Source organism: Thalassophryne amazonica, chromosome 12 (genome assembly GCF_902500255.1).
Source record: "Thalassophryne amazonica chromosome 12, fThaAma1.1, whole genome shotgun sequence".
Classification (NCBI taxonomy): Eukaryota; Metazoa; Chordata; class Actinopteri; order Batrachoidiformes; family Batrachoididae; genus Thalassophryne; species Thalassophryne amazonica.
Genome location: NC_047114.1, coordinates 98780009 through 98799867, shown reverse-complemented (window position 1 = coordinate 98799867; position 19859 = coordinate 98780009). Strand labels below are relative to the sequence as shown.

General features: G+C 40.2%; 1 protein-coding gene and 1 long non-coding RNA gene across 5 annotated transcripts in view; one reads left to right on the top strand and one right to left on the bottom strand.

Annotated features, from left to right (window-relative positions):
* Nucleotides 1-1883: 1883 nt before the first annotated feature.
* The window catches only part of LOC117522181 (zinc finger protein 260-like), a 66348-nt gene continuing 48372 nt past the window's right edge, over nt 1884-19859 (bottom strand). For 2 of the 4 annotated variants that reach the window (XM_034183576.1, XM_034183575.1), the window contains 2 exons: nt 14740-16562; nt 1885-2661 (listed from right to left, as the gene is read on the bottom strand). In XM_034183576.1, the coding sequence (XP_034039467.1) occupies nt 2188-2661; nt 14740-16562 (2297 nt within the window). In that variant the 3' untranslated portion in view covers nt 1885-2187. Of the gene's footprint in view, nt 3462-14654; nt 16563-19859 lie in introns of those variants that run through there. The other 2 variants (XM_034183578.1, XM_034183577.1) reach the window with 2 other exon arrangements.
* LOC117522198 lies at nt 2335-19852 on the top strand. Its single transcript, XR_004564167.1, has 3 exons — nt 2335-2348; nt 3334-3338; nt 19678-19852. It is a non-coding gene; the product is annotated as an uncharacterized LOC117522198 (long non-coding RNA).

The following is a 19859-nucleotide window of genomic DNA, read 5'->3' as shown; positions in this document are numbered from 1 at the left end:
CACAAATATAATGTCTATGTTCACACCATTATGGAAGAATCCTGAGTTTGTGCCTGGCATGACAGATAATAGATTTCAAAATTAGGCCCATAAAGGTTTATCTAAACTGAAGGACTTTTTTGAGGGACATGTTTTTATGTGTTTCAAACAGTTAAAAGGAAAATTTGGTATTCCTTGGAAGGATTTTTATCAGTATCAGCAGGTGAGGGAGTTTATTCGAAGGAATGTTGCGGATCCTGTGCAACTAGACATATCAGACACAGAGAGGCAAATCTTTTCAAACGAGTCGCCTTGCTCCATTAGAATATTTTATAATATTTTTAATAGGTACTCTACAGTTCACACCTCACATTTGAGGGAACTGTGGAAGAAGGAACTCAATTCTGTAATTTCTGAGGAGTGGAAGGATACTTGGAGCAATGCAAAAACTTTATGTGTCTGTAATAGAGTTAGAGCGACTCAACTCATGATTCTCCATAGAGCCCATATCTCTCCGTATCTTCGCCACAAATTCAAGCCTGATTCTTCCCCATTATGCTTAAAGTGTAAAGTTGAGACTGGCCCTCTTACACATTGTTTTGGTCGTGCTCAAAAGTACATTTCTGGTAGATGATCGGACAGGAACTGAACAAAATATTTTCAACCAATCTGAACTGCAACCCCTTGTTTTTGTTGCTTGGGTTAAATAACCCTATTATCACTGACAAATTTCATAAGAAACTGTACCGAATGTTCACTTTTTGTGCCAGAAAGTGTTTGCTTATTAATTGGATTTCAGACCAGATTCCCACTAGGACACAATGGCATAAGACTTTTCAGTTATGTTTCCCTGGACTATCTCACCTGCCGACTACACCATAACGATTGATGTCTTCCATAAGACTTGGGAACTTTTCACAACATACATGGGACTGGAAATTTAATTAATTGTTAAACAAACATTTGTATTTTGAATTGAAAAATGTCACTATCTGTACGGGCCACTGTTTGTTTGTTTGTTGGTTTATCACGTTACTTATTTTATTATTTCTGTTTATTGTCTCCTTGTATGACAGTGTGTATAAAATTAAAAAGGCAATTAAAAAGAAATATTTCATCATTATTTGTGAACATTTTGGTTTCACCTACACTTTAAAGTTAAGAGCATTTTTGTATGGCTGGTCTAAAGCCATCAGCAGGCGGCCACGCTGTCTGCTATAACAGTGATTTTATGTCACCCTCCCCTCTGGCAGACAGCTGAGGTCCATCAGGACTAAAACCTCAAGGCACAAAAACAGCTTGACTGATTGATCTAAGGGGAGGCACGACTGTAGCGGAGAGGGACTTTTCTTCATCCACGACAAGGATTTAATTGTTTTCAGACGTCGTTTTCTGCAGGACATGTTGATGAATCCACTACAACTAAGAGCTAAGACTTTATATTTATTGTGCGTGTGAATTTACGCCGCATGAGGTCTGCAGCTTTCAGCCAATTAATGGACAGCATCAATTGACGTATTTCAACTTATGAGAAAGCCTGTAAAAAATCCATATGTAAGCCACATCATTGTTTAAGCCACAGTGTTCAAAGCGTGTGAAAAAAGTAGTGGTTTATAGTCCAGAAATTACAGTATTTACATCAGCATGTGTTTGCCATGTGTCGCTTTTTGTGCCCATGCTATGTGACAGCATTGCACAAGCGATCTGGGGGATTTTTTTCTGATTGGTTAAAATTATGTCAATGGCAGCATTTATGAAATCGTCAATGATGGATGAATTCTGACTTTGAGAGGCAGATATTTCAGTTATATGAGCTCATTTTCATTCATACGCATCGATTGTTAATTCACAGCACAGTCTATTTTCTTTTCCTTTAAGTACAATCCAATGTCAATACTCCTTCAGCGTTTTACCAAGTGATTCTACAGTAAAACAGAATAAAAGTGGCGAGAGCATGTCTCCCTGGAATATCCCTCTCTGCACTTGTACATCTGGGATTATTATTTGCCCCTCTGTGTGGTTTAGGGTGATGGTGGTCTTCCACTTGTTCATTTGTGTTCTCAGGAAAGATCTTATTTCCTCATTCATGTTGTAGAGTTCTAAGCACCTCATGATCCAGGAGTGCGGTACGCTGTCAAATGTCTTTTTATAGTTAATCCAAGCCATGCAAAAGTTTCTCTTCATTTTTTGCAGTCCTCCATGATGGCTTTATTGATCAATAACTGATCTTTCGTTCCTAAACTGTCCTGTATGAATTCTCATGTGTCTGATCACATTGCTCTTTTGTACAAATCTTTTACCACACTCAGAACAAGGAAATGGCTTCTGTCCTGTGTGAACTGTCATATGTGCAATTAGACTGTTTTTATGTCCAAATGTTTTACCACACTCAGAACAAGGAAATGGTTTCTGTCTTGTATGAATTCTCATGTGTGTGAGGAGATTGCCCTTAAGTCCAAATCTTTTACCGCACTCAGAACAGCTAAACTGTTTCTGTCCTGTGTGAATTATCATGTGTGTGATCAAAGTGCTCTTTTGTCGAAATCTCTTACCACACTCAGAACAACTAAATGGTTTCTGTCGTGTATGAATTCTCATGTGTTTGAACAGATTGCTTTTATCTCCAAATCTTTTACCACATTCAGAACAGCTAAATGGTTTCTGTCCTGTGTGAATTCTCATATGTATGACCAGACTGCTCTTATCTCCAAATCTTTTACCACACTCAGAACAACTAAATGGTTTCTGCCCTGTATGACGTCTCATGTGTGTGACCAGACTGCGCTTTTTTTCAAAGGTTTTTCCACACTCAGAACAACTAAATGGTTTCTGTTCTGTATTAATTCTAATGGGTGCAATCACATGACCCTTTTTTTCAAAATTCTCACCACACTCAAAACAGCTAAATGGTTTTTCACTTCTTTGCCTTCTCTTTTCTTGCTTTAAATAGTTCATATGACCACATGCTTTTACATTTTCAGAGCCATTATATTTTTTCTTCTTCATGTTACATCTGCTATGAGTAACAGAGACACTGCTGTTTATCAGACTATTAAAGCCTGAACTAAATTGTTTTGTCTGCTTCCATTTGTAACTGTCAGTTTCAGAACTCCTTCCATTGGTATCTGGTGGTAAACGACTGCATGAAGCTGACTGTGGTCCTCCATCGTCCTCTCCACCTGCTTGTGCCGTCAGTGTTCTGAGTACAGGTGAGCTGCTGGCTACAGGATCAGCCTCTGTGCTCTCATCACTTTGGCTTTGATGAACCTGTGATGACTGTGGTTTTTCATCATTGTCACTCTTCACAGCACTAAAAGGGCACTTTGTGATATCGGCCTCCTCCGGCTGGTAAAGCTGTAGTACCTGTGGATGTATCCAGAGTTTCTCTTGTTCCTCTTTAATGTCCTCCTGGTCAACAGTCAGGTTTCTTTCCTGCTGTTCAGGGATAATTTCTTCTTTCATCACCAACAAAGTCTGCATGTCTGCAAAGGAGAAATTAAATTGCATTTAGAGTAACATTTATTAAAATCAGTGGTGGGCACAGTTCTGCTAATCTGCTTACCACTAATTAGCAAAGCTAACTTTTTTGTTATCAATCAATTTCAATCAATCAATTTTATTTATATAGCGCCAAATCACAACAAACAGTTGCCCCAAGGCGCTTTGGTGTTAGTGGATTAAACATCAGTGGACCAATTAGCTTCCGCTAAATTTAGTTTCACTAACTTTTAGTCTGCTAACATTCTTTTTTTGCTGGCATAGTGAATTAAGCTGAACGGTCAAAAACATTTGTAAACCCTAAAATCACACATTAGTTCCTGTCTGTTATATGTTTTGCAGCAGTCGGGCAGCTGTGAGTTGCTGAGCTCAACCCTACCCCAGCAGAAGGGACCTGGCTGCCCGGCTGCTACAAAGAAAAAAAAAGTTATTTACATTCAACATAGAGTGCCCCAGATGTGTGGCAAAAGGCATAAAAAGCAAAGCAGGTTTGACCTATGGTTTGATTTAAAAATCAAACTAATTCTGGGCGTTTTATTGATTTTAACATCAACTCTGATATCACAAATATCTATTAGTTTTAAATTAATGCACTAATTGTTAAAGTTTGGCCTTTAAAACTCACAGATGCCAAAAGGCATTATGGGAAAATGAGCCTTCTCATCAATGGTTAGTTGCTTTATTTGTTAAAAAACCAACACACAAGTTACTGTAATGTGTGTATGTGTTGGTTTTTTACAAATAAACTTGTATTTGTAAATATGTCATCCTGTCAGCGTGATGTTTTGTGGTGTGCTAATTTTGAACTGTTTCACCGTTTTTGTCCAAATGCCGTCCAAACTTCACACTATGTGTGAAGGGGCCATTAAATTTGCATTTTACATATTGTCCCAACTTTTCCACATACTGTCCCAGCTTTCAGATGCCGATAAAATTATGTTTTTCTTCAGATCTCGCACTAATTTCAGCCCAGAGCCTGCTTCTGTATCTATCTGATGTCACGCTGAGATTGCCACGTTTCAGTTGATTTTGGTGTTGCAACACCAGACTGCGTTTCTTATGCCAAAACAATGCCAGCATGACATGTTAGGATAACAATTCAATCATTACCATGAAATCATCAAATAATGTGAATTTGTGACAAGTTGTATTTGCACTTAAAAATTATACAGTTATTAACCCTCTGGGATCTGAGGGCATTTTTTGGACAGCTCACTCGCCTGGCATAAATGTTTTATTATTGCTGTTAACAGCTCTCCCTGCATCCAACAATCACGTTTTATGTCTCTTTTTTCAGGACAACCTGTACTTTCAGAATATATATGCTATAGTTGTGTTTTATAAGTGTAATAAAGGTTTACAATCAGAAATAAGAAAGTAAAAATAAATTAATTAATAAGTAAAAAAAATAATTTTCCACACACATTTATTCAAAATACACAGAAAACTATAATAAACAACTGTTTTGACACTTTATAAAGATAATTTGGGCTCTTGTGTGAAAGACTGTACAACAAAAAGGTTCAAACAATAAACACAAATGCACATTTTGAACAATATATACAAAATGGTCTATGCGTTTTGTATGTCTTCATCTCAAAGCAATCTCTGTCTGCTATTACACAGGTTACATCACAAACTTCTACTTCTACTGTGTTTTGGAGTGTTCTGTCCTGCTCTGAAAGCAGCTTTCACACTTTGTCCCATTTACACTCTGAGGAGTGGCCCCTCCCACTCGCTCCATTGATATGGTAAACAGTGCTTTACGCAGGAGCGAGAGAGCTTGCCACAGGCGTATTCAATAACATTCACAGGTAATGAGGAGAGGAGCATCTTTGAAACTCACACACTCTGTGTTTGAGCACGCGAGATTATGTGAGAGGCCCTCCGTCTGCTCACGTTCACTGATCGCTGTGCGTAATGGCACAGGGCGCATTGGAGCCAACGGCCAGATGGCTATTCAAACGGGCCAACTAGTAACACCTCACTGCTTAAAACGATCTTTGGTTTATCACACGAGGTAAATCTGCCCTACAACTGGATTTTGGAAAACCATGTGATGGTGAACAAATTCTGATTGGACACTCACATTGCGCACGTCATCACACAGCTTCTATGATGAGTACAAAGATGGTGGAAGGTGGCTCGAAAGTCAGCAGTTAACTTTTCAGCAAAAAAAAAAAAAAAAAAGAGTACGTTTCTATCTCATATCATTAAAAAGTTATTTAGAATTTAGTAAAGCTTGGTCTCAGCTGTCGTACTTTAATACATGTGCTCAGATATTTTTTTGCCAAATTATTTCACTATGTGCAGAACAGCCCAAAAGTTTCAGCTTGGGACTCCGGCAAGGACGGTCACATTCCTCCCCTCTCCTCCTTTCTGCATGTCTGCCTCCCTCCATCCCTATTACCCCCCCCAATGTCTCTCCACTCCCCTCACCCTGGCTTCCTCCCTGCCACCTCGAAGGGAGCACGTTTTTTACTGCTGCAGCCTCACTGAGAATGAGATTGCGCTATTGAGCTCCTCCCCGGGGAAAACTTTTTTCTCTTTCGGCACCTGAACGCACCGCAATGAACGAGTATATCCAGGAATCGCTTGTAACCGGTTTGATTAGACCTTCGTCATCACCCACAGGGGCGGGGTTCTTTTTCATAGAGAATAAAGATAAGTCTCTTCGGACTCAAAGATATAACTGTTAAGAACCAGTATCTGCTGCCTCTTTAACCGCTTCAGAGTTAATGGAAGGAGCAAAAATATTCACCAAGCTTGATCTTTGCATATACCATCTAGTCAGAATTAAACAGGGTGATGAATGGAAGATAGCATTTAACACACCCACAGGGCACTACAGTTATTTGTTAACGCTTTTTGGTCGCTTTTTGAATCCCACACCTGTCATGTTCACACCATCCTGCAGACCCTGTTACAAAATAACTTATTTGTGAAAGCTGAAAAATGCGAGTTCCACAAACCAACGGTATCATTCCGGGGGTTTGTTATTGCTGAGGGTTAGACCAGGATGGACCCTGAAAAGGTTGCGGCCGCGTGGGACTGGGCCATTCCAGGCTCCTGAAAGGAAGTTCAATGATTCCTGGATCTTGCAAATTTCTATAGCAAGTTCATATGTTATTTCAGCACAATCGCAGCCCCGTCGCATGATGTGACATTGTCCCTCCGGCCATTCGTCTGGATGATGGGTGGCATCAATTCACTGCGGCCCCCTTGCTGCTCCTCCCTGACCCGGGCAGACAGTTTGTGGTTGAAGTCAATGCATCTGATGTGGGTGTCAGAGCGGTTTTGTCACAAATTAATCCCACAGATAACAGGCTGCACCAGTGTACCTTTCTGTCCAAAAAAACTGACCGCCGCCCGAGCATAACTGTAGCATCTGGGACTTGGAGCTTTTGGTGGTTAAAGTGGTGTCACTGGTTGGAGGAGGCACAAATGCAGTTTTTAGTTTGCACAGATCACAAAAAAACTGCATATCTTTGATCCGTGAAACACTTCAATGCCTGACATGCTAGATGGACTATTTTCTTTAGCCAATCCAATTTTGTGCTAACCTACCGACCGGGCTCTAAAAATGGTAAAGCAGATGCGCTTTCATGGCAGAGTGACCCGGTGGACGCGCCCTATGATCCTGGGACAATCTTACCCGCTATCTGTTTTGTGTCAGCTTTAACATGGGAAACAATCTGAAGTCAGGTCTGCCTTGGGTAACATGCCGGTTCCTCCAGGTTGTCCACAGGGCAAACTAATTGTACTGGCGACTCTCAGGGGAGGCATATCAGGTGGAGTCACGATAGCTGCTTCTCTGGTTCAAGCTTGGCTGATGCAATCACACGTGATTCAAATCCATATGGTTTTTGAAAAAAATAAAAAGGTCGGATAGTTTTCTAACAGACCTCGTACTTCATTGAGAGATTGTGTTTGGGTGTCTTTCATTGCACGCAGAACCGTGCACACTCCACCTCTTTATGCATTAATGAGTTCTGATTTTTTTGATTGGCTGTGAAATGTACATAAAGTAGTATCCTAGAAGTTTAGTTTAGTAGAAGTATCCTATGAAAAAATCTTGCCAGCAAAACTAAAATAACCCTTCTTTTTAGTTTATTGGCAGCTTGTAAACCAACATGGTGTATTATCAGCACTAACTGTTTGGGCATGGATTCTGCTGTATGTTATCAAAAATAACCTGAAAATGTCCACCACATAAGTAAAAACTCAGGATTTCCGTGAATTTCCGAAAAAACTTTAATCACTGAACAACCAAACACAGGAACTGTCACATACGAGAGCCAGAGGAAAAGGGAAGACAGGGACCATGAGAATACGATTCACACAGCAGTAAATTAATGAAGTAAAATCCATAGCTGTTGCACTTAAAGAGTAACTAAAGTAACACACAGATAACTAAAATAAAATAGATAATTACAACCTTGTATTAAATAGAAGAGTGCTGTTCAGTGTGGTTTCTGAGGAGTCTGTCTGAGAAAGAGGTCTGATGGGAAACGCGTAGCAGTAGGTTATTTGTAGATCATTTTTAAAGGTTTTGGTATGAATTCTAATGTGTGTCTGTGTTCGTGTTCAGAACAGCCAAATGGTTTTTGTCTTTTATTTCATTTCTCTTGAATTTCTTTTTAAGAGAATGCAATGGACCCCAAACCTGCGGTCTATAGTTTCACCCCAAACATTGCCAGTATTTCATCCGAGGGCTAGAACAGAATAGTCTTCACCGTCATTGTACGGGGGGGGGGGGGGGGGGGGGGGGGGACTGAGGATGGTCCTGCAGAGCTACTACACACCACAAAAAATGTTCAAAAGAGCAAGAAGAAAAACATCACAAGGGACAAAAACAACACAAGGGTATGACGGACTGAAGGTATTCTCTGAAAAGAGACATGCAAAGTGAAGGTATAATATACACTGTGAAGTGCAATATGCACAAACTGAATTATGTACAGTATACTGGGGGAGAAGGGGTTTATGGGAGTAGGTCTGTGTGTGTGTGCGTGTATCCATGGGTGTTTGGAGTGCCTATGGCCCAGGAAAAGAAGCTGTTTGTCAACCTGCTGATGTGGGACTTTGTTGATTTGCAGCATCTCCCGGAGGGGAAACAGATCAAACAGGGGGTAGGCAGGGCGTGCGGGGTCTCCTGTGATGGCCTTGGTTTTCCTAAGGCAGCAGGATGTGTCAATGTTTTCTAGACTGGGCAGAGGGCAGCCAATGATCTTTAGGGCAGTGTTTATGACCCTCTCCATTGCTTTTCTGTCCTCATTCTGTGGAGCCTGTGGCTCTCTTCAAGATGGTGGCTGTTCCCTGAATTGCTGATAACTGCACCTCGTGGGCACTTGGATGACCAGGAATTGCCTCAAGGCATTTCTGCAGGTTCTTCTTCATCAGCCCTGTTGCCCCCACCACAACTGGTATTATATACACTTCTTTCAATGACCATGTTGTTTGCAAGTCATTTTTAAGTTCTTGGTATTGTGTGATTTTTTTTTTCTCTTCAGCCCTACTGAGGCCATAGTCATTGGGGACTGTTACATCAATAACATTTTTGGGTCTTTTTGTTTTTTGTATTTTACATTTCTCTGATTTCTATTTAATAAAACGCAAGAAGGTTATGGGATGACTTCCCACCCTTTCTGTGAGGAGTTTGCATCTTCTCCCCATGTCTGCGTGGGATTCCTCCGGGCACTCTGGTTTCCTCCCACAATCAAAACATGCTTATTTAGGTATCTGCTCCTTCCTCTGCCCTACCCAGGCAGCGTCTCTACACCTGGAGTTGTTCACGGGTGCCAGATTGTGGGAGCCAACTGCTCTTATTTTTTTTCATTGTGTCTAAAGGATGGGTTAAATGCAGAAGACAAATGTCATTGTATATATGTACAATGACAATAAAGGCTCTTCTCCAAATCTTCTAATACACTCAGAAGAAGTAAATGGTTTATCTTTTTTTAAAATTCATTTCTCTTGACTTTCTTGTTAAACAAATGCAGGATTCTACCCAGACAATGGAACAACGGCATAGCACCATTATATTATTACCACAGCGCCGTTATTGTTTTTTAATCCAGCCAGGCTGTTTGAGCTGAACGGACTGCTGCTTGCTCGCCCTTCCCCCGCCGGCAGCCAGCTGAGCCACAGCCTCTCTCAGTGAAAGAGCAAAAACTCGTCAGTCTTCCAATAAAAAGAGCTCCTTCTGCCTGCGTAGCTCGTGACACATTTAGGCTTTATTTTACAGATGAAAACCTTCATGTTTCCAAAGTTTGCTCAAATAAACCACGGTGTGAGAGTGACGAGTCTCTGGTTCCCTCACAGAGAGAGGAGGAGCCAACGAGAGAGGAGAGAGAGAGGGAAGCGGAAAAGTGTGAACAGCAGACGCGACATGTAAAAAGCAGTGAAGTAATTTTAATCAACGATCATCTTCACCACACAGCCTCAGTGAAACAGTAAAGTGTGAGAGATTCAGAAAGATTTTCATCCAAGGTATCATCTTTAAAAGAACAGATTTACTTCTTGCAGAATTTTTTTTTTCATTTTCTTTTTATTATTGTTTATGCACCAATGACACCAGATCAAATTACTTGTATGTGAGAACTTACTTTGAAATATATTTTATTCTGATTTGACAATAAAATCAGTCCAGGTTTAGCTCTTGTTCAAACAAGAAAATTAGGAGTTATACTGTTTTTAAAAAGTATGCTTGTTCCAGATGACAATATCAGGTTTTCCTGCACCTCCTTTGATACGTCTTCCTGCTGGGATCCTTGTTGTAGAAGATGGTTACATTTCCATTGGATGCTGGATCATATTCCCAGATGTTTCCCATTACTTCCACCTCCAGTTCCTTGCATACTTTCCAGTGTAGATATTTACACATCTTGTGTTGGTTTGTATAAGGGTCTGGTATGCTGATATTAGATGATTTACACTCTCAACAGCTCTATGACAGAATCAGCATTGATCATTTTGTGAAATTCCTGCCATTTTTTAAACATTTTAACTTCAGACAACTTTAATGATCCCAAAAAAGGGCAATTACGTTTACACTCTAATTACCTCAGAATACAGCAATTAATCCACAATTATTACTTGTTTACCGTAACAATGGCACACATCAAAATTAAAGACAACACATATACATTTGACACTGTTTATGTGTACTAAACTTGACGGGGTCCTGCTGCAGCTAAAAACCGCGCAGCCCCCGGAGGGGAAAGGAGTGGCATGAGTGGTGGCCGGGACGGGGTGTGTAATGGGGGGGCAGGAAGGGAGGTATAGGGGAAAAAATGGAGCATGCTTCAATCTTTGTCCATGTGTAAGTCTGTCAGTTGATTGTCGTTGTGGGTTGAGAAAAGAAAGGAGCCGAATAATTTCACCAAGGCCAAAGAAAGCAGTGAAAAACACTTAACAGTTCCACTTGAACAACCAAATCCCAATTATGAATTAAGAATATTTACCAGCTTCTGAAATCTGCAACTTCAAGGCACGCATCTGCTCGGACCCGGCACCACGAGGGGGCGTTTGGGGGCGACGCCCCCTCACGTCATCAACTTCGCCACCTCGGATGTTAGAGTTATCAAAAAATAAAAAGAAAAAAGAAATACTGGAAAATATAGCAAAATATTAGTTATTCAATAATATCACATATTTAACAAATAAACCAAATTAATTAACTAAAGTAATTAATTTTAAAACAAACGGATATGGCATGTGTCTGTGTTCAAGCGATTTGATAGGTTGAGGGTTGTGCTTGTCAGTGCGGCAGAGGGCAAGCTCGAATTATTCAGGCAGTGTCAAGGGCCTTTCACACTGCAAGCTTCAGCGCAACGCTTTAACGCTTCCCAATGCGTCGTAACGCCAGGCCGGTGCGTTTCTGAAGCGGCAAGGGGGCAGAGATTGCGGCCACGTCACACTGGCTGTTTCCCCAACCTGAAAAAAGTTCAGCGATCGCCATCTTGAATGTACGTCGCCTGAACCACAAAAAAACTTTTAAAAAAAACAGCAAAACGATTCTCCCATTACCCTGCTGGGAGAAGCTTTTTTTCAGCTACTTTTCGGAGTGATGCCGACTGAGGGAGGACTGACGACTTGGTGGGATATCGATCGAACCGCGACAGCGGGCCGACCCGCATAGAGAAGCCGGCCTTCAGGCATCATTCCTGGGCAGACCGAGGCAGGCAGCCGGGGGGATGGAGCAAACCCACTCAGTCCGAAATCTCCCACTTTTTGGATATATGCGAAGTCCCAGTTTGCCCAACGGAGTTTAGTTCTGCAACTTTATCGAGGTGAGGATAAAATAAAAGTAAAATGTGACGTTTCTGCACTGCTGTGAAGGTTTATTGATCGGCTAACGTTAGCTTAGCTTTTTAGCATAGTTGATCTGAGTGAATGCTTTAATTTGTAAATGGTTCAGTCTTTCTTATTTTTACCAAATAAAGCTACAGCTTTTTTCAGACACCACAAAAGCTCAACTTTAAATAACTTATTTTTTCTGGCATTTTTTTTCCATTGGTTTTTTTTGCCATTTTTTTTTTATATATAAACTGTTTGTTTCTTTATATTTAAAGAAATATTTTTGTTTGTCCCAATCAGGAACATTTGCTGTGCAGACAACCAAACTTCCATTGATGAGCTGAACACCATGAAGTCCAGTTGAAAGAAAACATCTCTGCTCTTCAAAATAGGACAAAAGTGTCTTCAGCAACACCACCAGAGTTCAAAGCTGCAGAAGAGACCTTCATCTGGTCCCGAGAATCCAGCAGAACATCACCTGCTTCTAAATAAAAGGCTCTTTGAACAGCAACTATTTTATTATTTTTAAAAAAGCTGTTTCATTTTATATTTTAACAATAAATGAACAGATCATTAAAAATGTCCACGAATCAAAGTCAAAAGACATTTGCACAGGTAGAAGCTCTCCACTTATTGTGCTCAAATTCATATTTTAGAAATGACTCTGTCCTGATAACATTAAAGGCAATTACATATTTTGACGAAATTACAAATTTAAATGACTATATATAAAAAAAAAACATCATGAGGTTTATGTCACAGAAATCCTACTTTACAATCACGCTGCAGTCATTATTAAATTATTTCCTGTTGCATTTATAAAAAAACATTTGTATTTATTTAGTGTTTGTTTTTCTGGTTGAAATGAGATATAAATAATCTACCAGACTTTAAAAAAATGTACAAGCTTCCATGTTTTGTCTAAAAATACGAGTAAATGTGGTGGTTTTAATTTACAGATGAAAGGTTTCTAAAGAACCATTTATTGATTTAAGTGTTCTAAACTTTTTTTTTTTTTTTAACAATAATCAGAAATTTTGAGGTAAGAAACAACAAAAAACATTTCCAATGATTTTTCTTCAGAAAACTGCTCTATAAATGAGCAGTCCTGTCACACGTTAATGTTTTGATGAACCTCATCTCGACGGAACACCGGCTCTGTGTGGTATGCAGGAGATCACTTCACCGAGGGTCTATACGTTCAAATAATAATAAAAAAAAAACTGTCATCACTCTTTACTCTTAAGCCTGGTTCACACGACAGGATTTTAAAATTATCTTTAGGTTTCCAAAACCTGAGAGACCACACACGTGAAGATAAAAAATCATGGATCTAACAGGTTTGGTGGTACAGTGTGTGGTGTCCAACCACACAGTAATAACAACACCACCACACACGAACAGATTTCACACACGAGCATTTACAGTTCAGACAGGAAATCTTGCAAAAATCTCTTGAGATTAAACGTGACTTCAGACTAAACAAACGGAGGTACTTTGTGGACTATTTAAAACAGAGGGAATAAACGATACAAAAAGAAAAAGACAAGGTGTTCTTTAAAGAAGTGGAGACAGCGCGACCACCGGACCTTATGGTAAGTCAGAACAGCTGTTTTGATTTTATTTTCCACTCCGTATGTCCGTCACCTCGCTTTCTGATTGGCTGCATGTCACATTCAGCAGGCTGCATGCTCGTTTGTGGTCGGAGGACACAACACACGCTGCGATATCGGGCCAAAAAAAAAAATCAACATGTTGAATATCCCCGATTTGCGATCAGAGCCCTTCCGAGCAGATCAGAGCGCTCTGAACACACCACACACGGCAGGAATATCTGATAAGATTATCTTTGACGTCATCACGATTGTCGAGGCGTCCTTAAGATTGTCGGAAGGGGAAGATCGGGTCCAATATCGGCCTAATTATCCTGCCGTGTGAACCCGGCTTGAGTCTCTTACAACGGTGTAGCCTAAATACACGAGCTTTCCAGGAGCGCACCCAATTCATTAGGCACGCTCAGAGGCACGTCCCCTCCGGTGTGCACTTTTTTTTTTGGCGACCCCGCCCCCTGTGATAAACTCATTGGCCCCTTAATATTTTTTTCAGGCGCTGGGTCTGCATCTGCTCCAAGATGTCATCCAATTTGTGTCTGAATTCAAGAGTCATCGCAGTCTGAGAATGCACTGCCTTGCCAACCTTGTTAATCATGACGGACAAGCGAGGGGCCGTGGTTCTTGATGCTGCCGTCTTGGCAATTTTCCGGTAGATCAGGGCAGCACATAAGCCAGAAAGTTCCAGCCCTGCTACCATAAGAGCAAAAATGAATAAATCCTCGACGTCCTCAATGGAGGAAGGCGCCAAGCATGCAATACACCAAGACCCCCAGGAGTCAAGAACATAGCCCACAGGATACGTTCCATCTGGGCAGGTAGGATCCCCCGCTCCTGACCTTCTTGTAGAAAAATGGTGTCAACAGTATTCAGAGGCGAGCTGATCAATTCCATGGTTAATCCAATAGTAGTCCAATAGATCCAGAATCCAATATAATTTGAGGAATTCACGGTCTGGTGAAGTAGGGACTTGAAGGTTTAAGCAGAGAGCAGAGATAAGGGAGTGGAGGAGATGCGACCGCCCTCGTCGGAGTCCCAAGCTGTCATTTGTTAAAAGTCCCTGACCTTGTGCTCAAACTATAAATCCTTTCTCCATCAAAACCAAGTTATCCATTTGTAAGTCACCGTACAGATCCTTCTTAATCTATGTATTCATTTCCCAGTCCTTCTTGGAATCATCCAGCCCTTGTGTGCTGTTTCCAACTGTCCATTCTGAGTTTTTGTTCTCTTTTACTGTATGGTCTGGTCTGTCAGAACACTGTTTTTCTCTCTTCTAAGAGGTCTCCTGTGTTTTAGGTGGGTTGGAGTTCTTACTGGACACTAGTCTCGAGTGTCCTATGTGAACTCTCATGTGTCTGATCAGACTGCTCTTATGCCCAAATCTTTTACCACACTCAGAACAGCTAAACTGTTTTTGTCCTGTGTGAATTCTCATGTGTGAATTTAAACTTCCCTTTTGTCCAAATCTTTTACCACACTCAGAACAAGTAAATGGTTTCTGTCCTGTATGAATTCTTGTGTGTCTTATCAGACTGTTCTTATCTCGAAATCTTTGACCACACTCAGAACAACTAAATGGTTTCTGCCCTGTGTGAATTCTCATGTGTGTTACCAGGCTGCCCTTTCGTCCAAAACTTTTTCCACACTCAGAACAGCTAAATGGTTTCTGCCCTGTATGAATTCTCATGTGTGTGACCAGGCTGCCCTTTTGTCCAAATCTTTTTCTACACTGAGAACAGCTAAATGGTTTCTGTCCTGTGTGAATTCGGGAGTGTGTGGTCAGACTGCTCCTATCTCCAAATCTTTTACCACACTCAGAACAGCTAAATGGTTTCTGTCCTGTATGAATTCTCATGTGTGTGGTGAGACTGCCCTTTTGTCCAAATCTTTTTCCACACTCAGAACAGCTAAATGGTTTCTGCCCTGAGTGAATTCGCATGTGTGTGTTGAGACTGCTTTTTTGTCCAAATTGTTTTCCACACTCAGAACAGCTAAATGGTTTCTGCCCTGTGTGAATTCGCATGTGCATGATCAGGCTGTTCTTATATCCAAATCGTATTCCACACTCAGAACAGCTAAATGGTTTCTGTCTTGTATGAATTCTCATGTGCGTGATCAGATTACCTTTAATTCCAAAACTTATACCACACTCAGAACAGCTAAATGGTTTCTGTCCTGTGTGAATTCTCATGTGTGTGACCATACTGCTCTTTTGTCCAAATCTTTTTCCACACTCAGAACAGCTAAACGGTTTCTGCCCTGTGTGAATTCTCATATGCATGATCAGATTATTCTTATATCCAAATTTCTTACCACACTCAGAACAGCTAAATGGTTTCTGTCCTGTATGAATTCTCATGTGTGTGATCACATTGCCTTTATTTCTAAAGCTTATACCACACTCAGAACAGCTAAACGGTTTTTGTCCTGTATGAATTCTCGTGTGTGTGATCATACTGCCTTTTTGTCCAAATCTTTTTCCACACTCAGAACAGCTAAATGGTTTCTGCCCTGTGTGAATTCTCATATGTATGATAAGACTGTTCTTATATCCAAATTTCTTACCACACTCAGAACAGCTAAATGGTTTTTCACTTCCTTGCCTTTTTTTTTCTTGCTTTAAATAGTTCATGTGACCACATGTTTTTCCATTTTCAGAACCATTATATTTTTTCTTCTTCATGTTGCACTGGCTATGACTAACAGAGACATTGCTCTTTATCAGACTGTTAAAGCCTGACCTAATTTTTTTTGTCCGCTTCCTTTTGAAACTGTCAGTTTCAGAGTAACCTGAACTCCTTCCATTGGTATCTGGTGGTAAACAACTGCATGAAGCTGACTGTGGTCCTCCATCGTCCTCTGCACCTGCTTGTGCTGTCAGTGTTCTGAGTACAGGTGAGCCGCTGGCTACAGGCTCAGCCTCTGTGCTCTCATCACTTTGGCTTTGAAGAACTTGTGATGACTGTGGGTTTTCATCATTTTCACTGTTCACGGGGACAGCAGTAAAAACGAACTCTGTGATATCGGCCTCCTCCGGCTGGTGAAGCTGTTGTACCTGTGGACATATCCAGAGTTTCTCTTGTTCCTCTTTATTGTCCTCCTGGTCAACACTCAGGTTTCTTTCCTGCTGTTCAGGGAGAATTTCTTCTTTTATAACCAACAACGTCTGCATGTCTGCAAAGGAGCAATTAAATTGATAGCATTTAGAATTTATTAAAATAAAGCAGAGTGGTGAGTGTGACATGAATCCATTAAGTTGTTGCACTGATGGAAGTGATAGTTTGGAGATGTACATCACAAGTGTTTGCTGTATATTTGTAGGGCTGAAACAATTAATTGAGTAACTTGAATAATTACAAAAAATGTCCGAGGCAAATTCTTTGCCTCAAGACTTCATTTAACACTGTAGTATATACGCCTTAACCAATGAAAGCACTAATCAATGTAGCAGACGACACAAAGTAAAATAAAGCCTTTAAGAGAAAAAGGGGCCACGCTGATCATCTGAAATGGACTTATTGCACATTTGAAGTTAAGCCGTATTGCATTTTTTTTTTTAAAACATGGTTTGGTTGCTGCTCTCCACCTCCACAGATGACACGAAAGAACACACACTAAGTGAATCATGTTTAACTATTCAAAAATGCCTTTATTCTGATTTGATGAGTTTTTATCAACAGGCTGCACAGTTGATTTATCAGTCCAGCTTTTGTGGAAATGCTGCACTCCACACAGGCTATGTTCACCTTCACATGCAGCCTGTCCAGCGGGTACTAATCGGCAGAACCAGAAAGATAATACAATTGATGGAATGATTGACAGAACAGCACCTTACTATGCAACCTACCTCCCAAGCTTCATGCACTGATAAAAAAATCTCAAGTTAATGCAATAAAATGTTATCATACAAAGCAGAAAGTTCCCCCCATCATGCTGGAGCATGTTAGTGTTGTACACTGCTACCTTCTATAGGCTGAATGGGTAAGCGATTCTGTTATGTCTACTCTGTTCTGCCATTCCATCGCTGTTCTGTCAAGAGTTTGGGGCTTCAAATGCCGACCTATAGCTTTATATAGAGGCCAAATAACTATTTTAATGGTGAGACTTGATCATCTCATCAATATTTGTTTCAGGTGTAATATAAACAAAAATCACCCATTCTGCCAATTGTCCTCCACTCTCCGCTAATTACCAGTTGTAATTATCCGGTTCCATTCTGCCTATAGCAGGGCTGTGAAATGAAAATTGTGAAATCAGAGGAAAATTTGCTTCAGGGGAAATTAAATTTTTATCTATTGATACTTTTTCAACATCTTCTGGAAGAACAAATCTCAAAATTAGTGGATATTTAAATGATCCTATATTCAACCTTTTATTTGACCTGTTGATGATGATGTTGAAATAACAGAATATGACGTGGAAGTAGGATCTGGAATGATTTTCCTTTTAATTGTAAACCAAATTATGCATCAACTCAGAACAATTAAACTCCATGAAATTTATGAAGACTGAAAAGACTGTTACATCATTTCAAAAACCACAGCTAAAGCTTGGAGAATATTTGGAAAATCATGGTAAAATATCAATAACATACCTTATAGTAAAAAGTCACATATTCGTGTGTAAATTCATGCAGCCTAAATCCACTCAAAGCCACAATGTCTTTTTTACAATGAAAGAAAGTCTAGATTAATGAAAAAAGTCACATAATCTTGTCTAAAATCCTGTTTGAACAGCAGAATGTTTATTTTTCAGGGAGAGAAAATTTTTACCGCGTTTTCCTGAGAGGGCACAGTTCACTTTTCCCGTTTCTTTTATCTTTCAGGTGTGTTGATGAAGCCAGCGATGATTCCACGGATTCTTGTCCTTATAAGACTTTTTCAAAGTCTTTCTCACCATCTTCTCTCTGTGCGACGTCGGTCCGTGACACAGACATGCTGCACAAATCTTTTAAAACCTTGAAAGCTCTAAAAGTTTGGGATGTCCACATGCTAAGTTTAGCTTAAGCGTCGCACAGGAGCCAAACAGCGTTGCTGCAGCAACCAACCAGTCCTGCTTACGACAACTGTCGTAACAGCTACGCTTTGAGTGGCATTTTTCCTCCGCGAAACTCCGCGGATCCGAGGAAACTGATTTTGTATCTGTAACACACAGATCTGTGTCCGCGGACTTATAAAAGTTACACAATGTCGTAAAAAAAGAGAACGCTTTGCGATAAGCATTTTAACTCAGTGATGATCATGATTAAAGAGTACAACACTAACACCCCACCCCCCTCCCCATGATGAAATCCGTGGAATCCCACGGATCTGCAGAGTTTTCACAGCCCTGCTATAGGTCTGGTGGTTAGTAGCTTCCAGCCTGTTCACAGACTGAAGCCTGTAATTACGGTCCATGAAAGCTCCAAAACACATGACGTGAAAAAATAATTACCCGGGAAAACAGAGAATGAGGGAACACACGAAACTTAAAAATCTGCATGAATGTACAGCGACATTGTGCCATTGCTTAGGGAGAGCCCTGCCACTACTGACAACTTAAAAACAAAAGTACTCTTTATCTGATTAATTAACAGACTATTCCAAAAATATTTAATAGCTGCTGCCCTCCATCTTTTACAATCTTGAACTGTAAACAGACATGTAATTTACGTTACACAAAAGCACATAACCACTGATGTTTGCATGTGAATTTCTGTGGTTAACACGCAAAATAACTTCTAACACAATCTTACCACTGAGCTGTCCTCACTGAATCATCACCACATTGTCTTTTAAATCTGTAATCATTAAACCAATTGGTTTTTTTTATTGCACTTTACACATGGTCCAAACCTTTCCACATAGTTTCCCAGCTTTCAGAAGCTGATAAAATAATGTTTTTCTTCAGAGCACTTATTTGAACCCAGACAGCCTGATGCTATATCTCTTTGATGTTACACTCAAACCGCCACGTTTCAGCTGCTTTTGGCATCATGAAACCTGACTGCTGTTACAGAGGTAAGACTTTAGCAAAATAATGTGTTAGGATCACAATTCAATCATATCAAATCATCAAATAATGTGAGTTGGTGTCAAGTTGCATTTGCACTTTAAAATTATAGTTATTAAAACACTTTCATACATGTTTAGATTTTTTTTTTTTTTGCCAAAATATTTCACTGAGCATAACTGCCCAATAGTTTCTCTTCTGCATACAGTCTCATTGCTCCTCGCCCCTCCCTCCCCCTTTTTTTTTTACTACAGCCAAACTGTTTCTCTTCTGAAAGAATCCTCATGCATTGGTTCAGATTGTTTTTATCTTTTACCACATTCAGAGCAGCAATTTTCTTCTGTATGAATTCTTGTGTGTTCAGATTCTCATTTTTCATCACACTCAGGACAGTGGACAAAAAAATGCTCACTTCCTACAATTATGTTGTGTTGATGTGAATCGTTCATATGATCAAATTTAGCCAACTGCATTGTACAA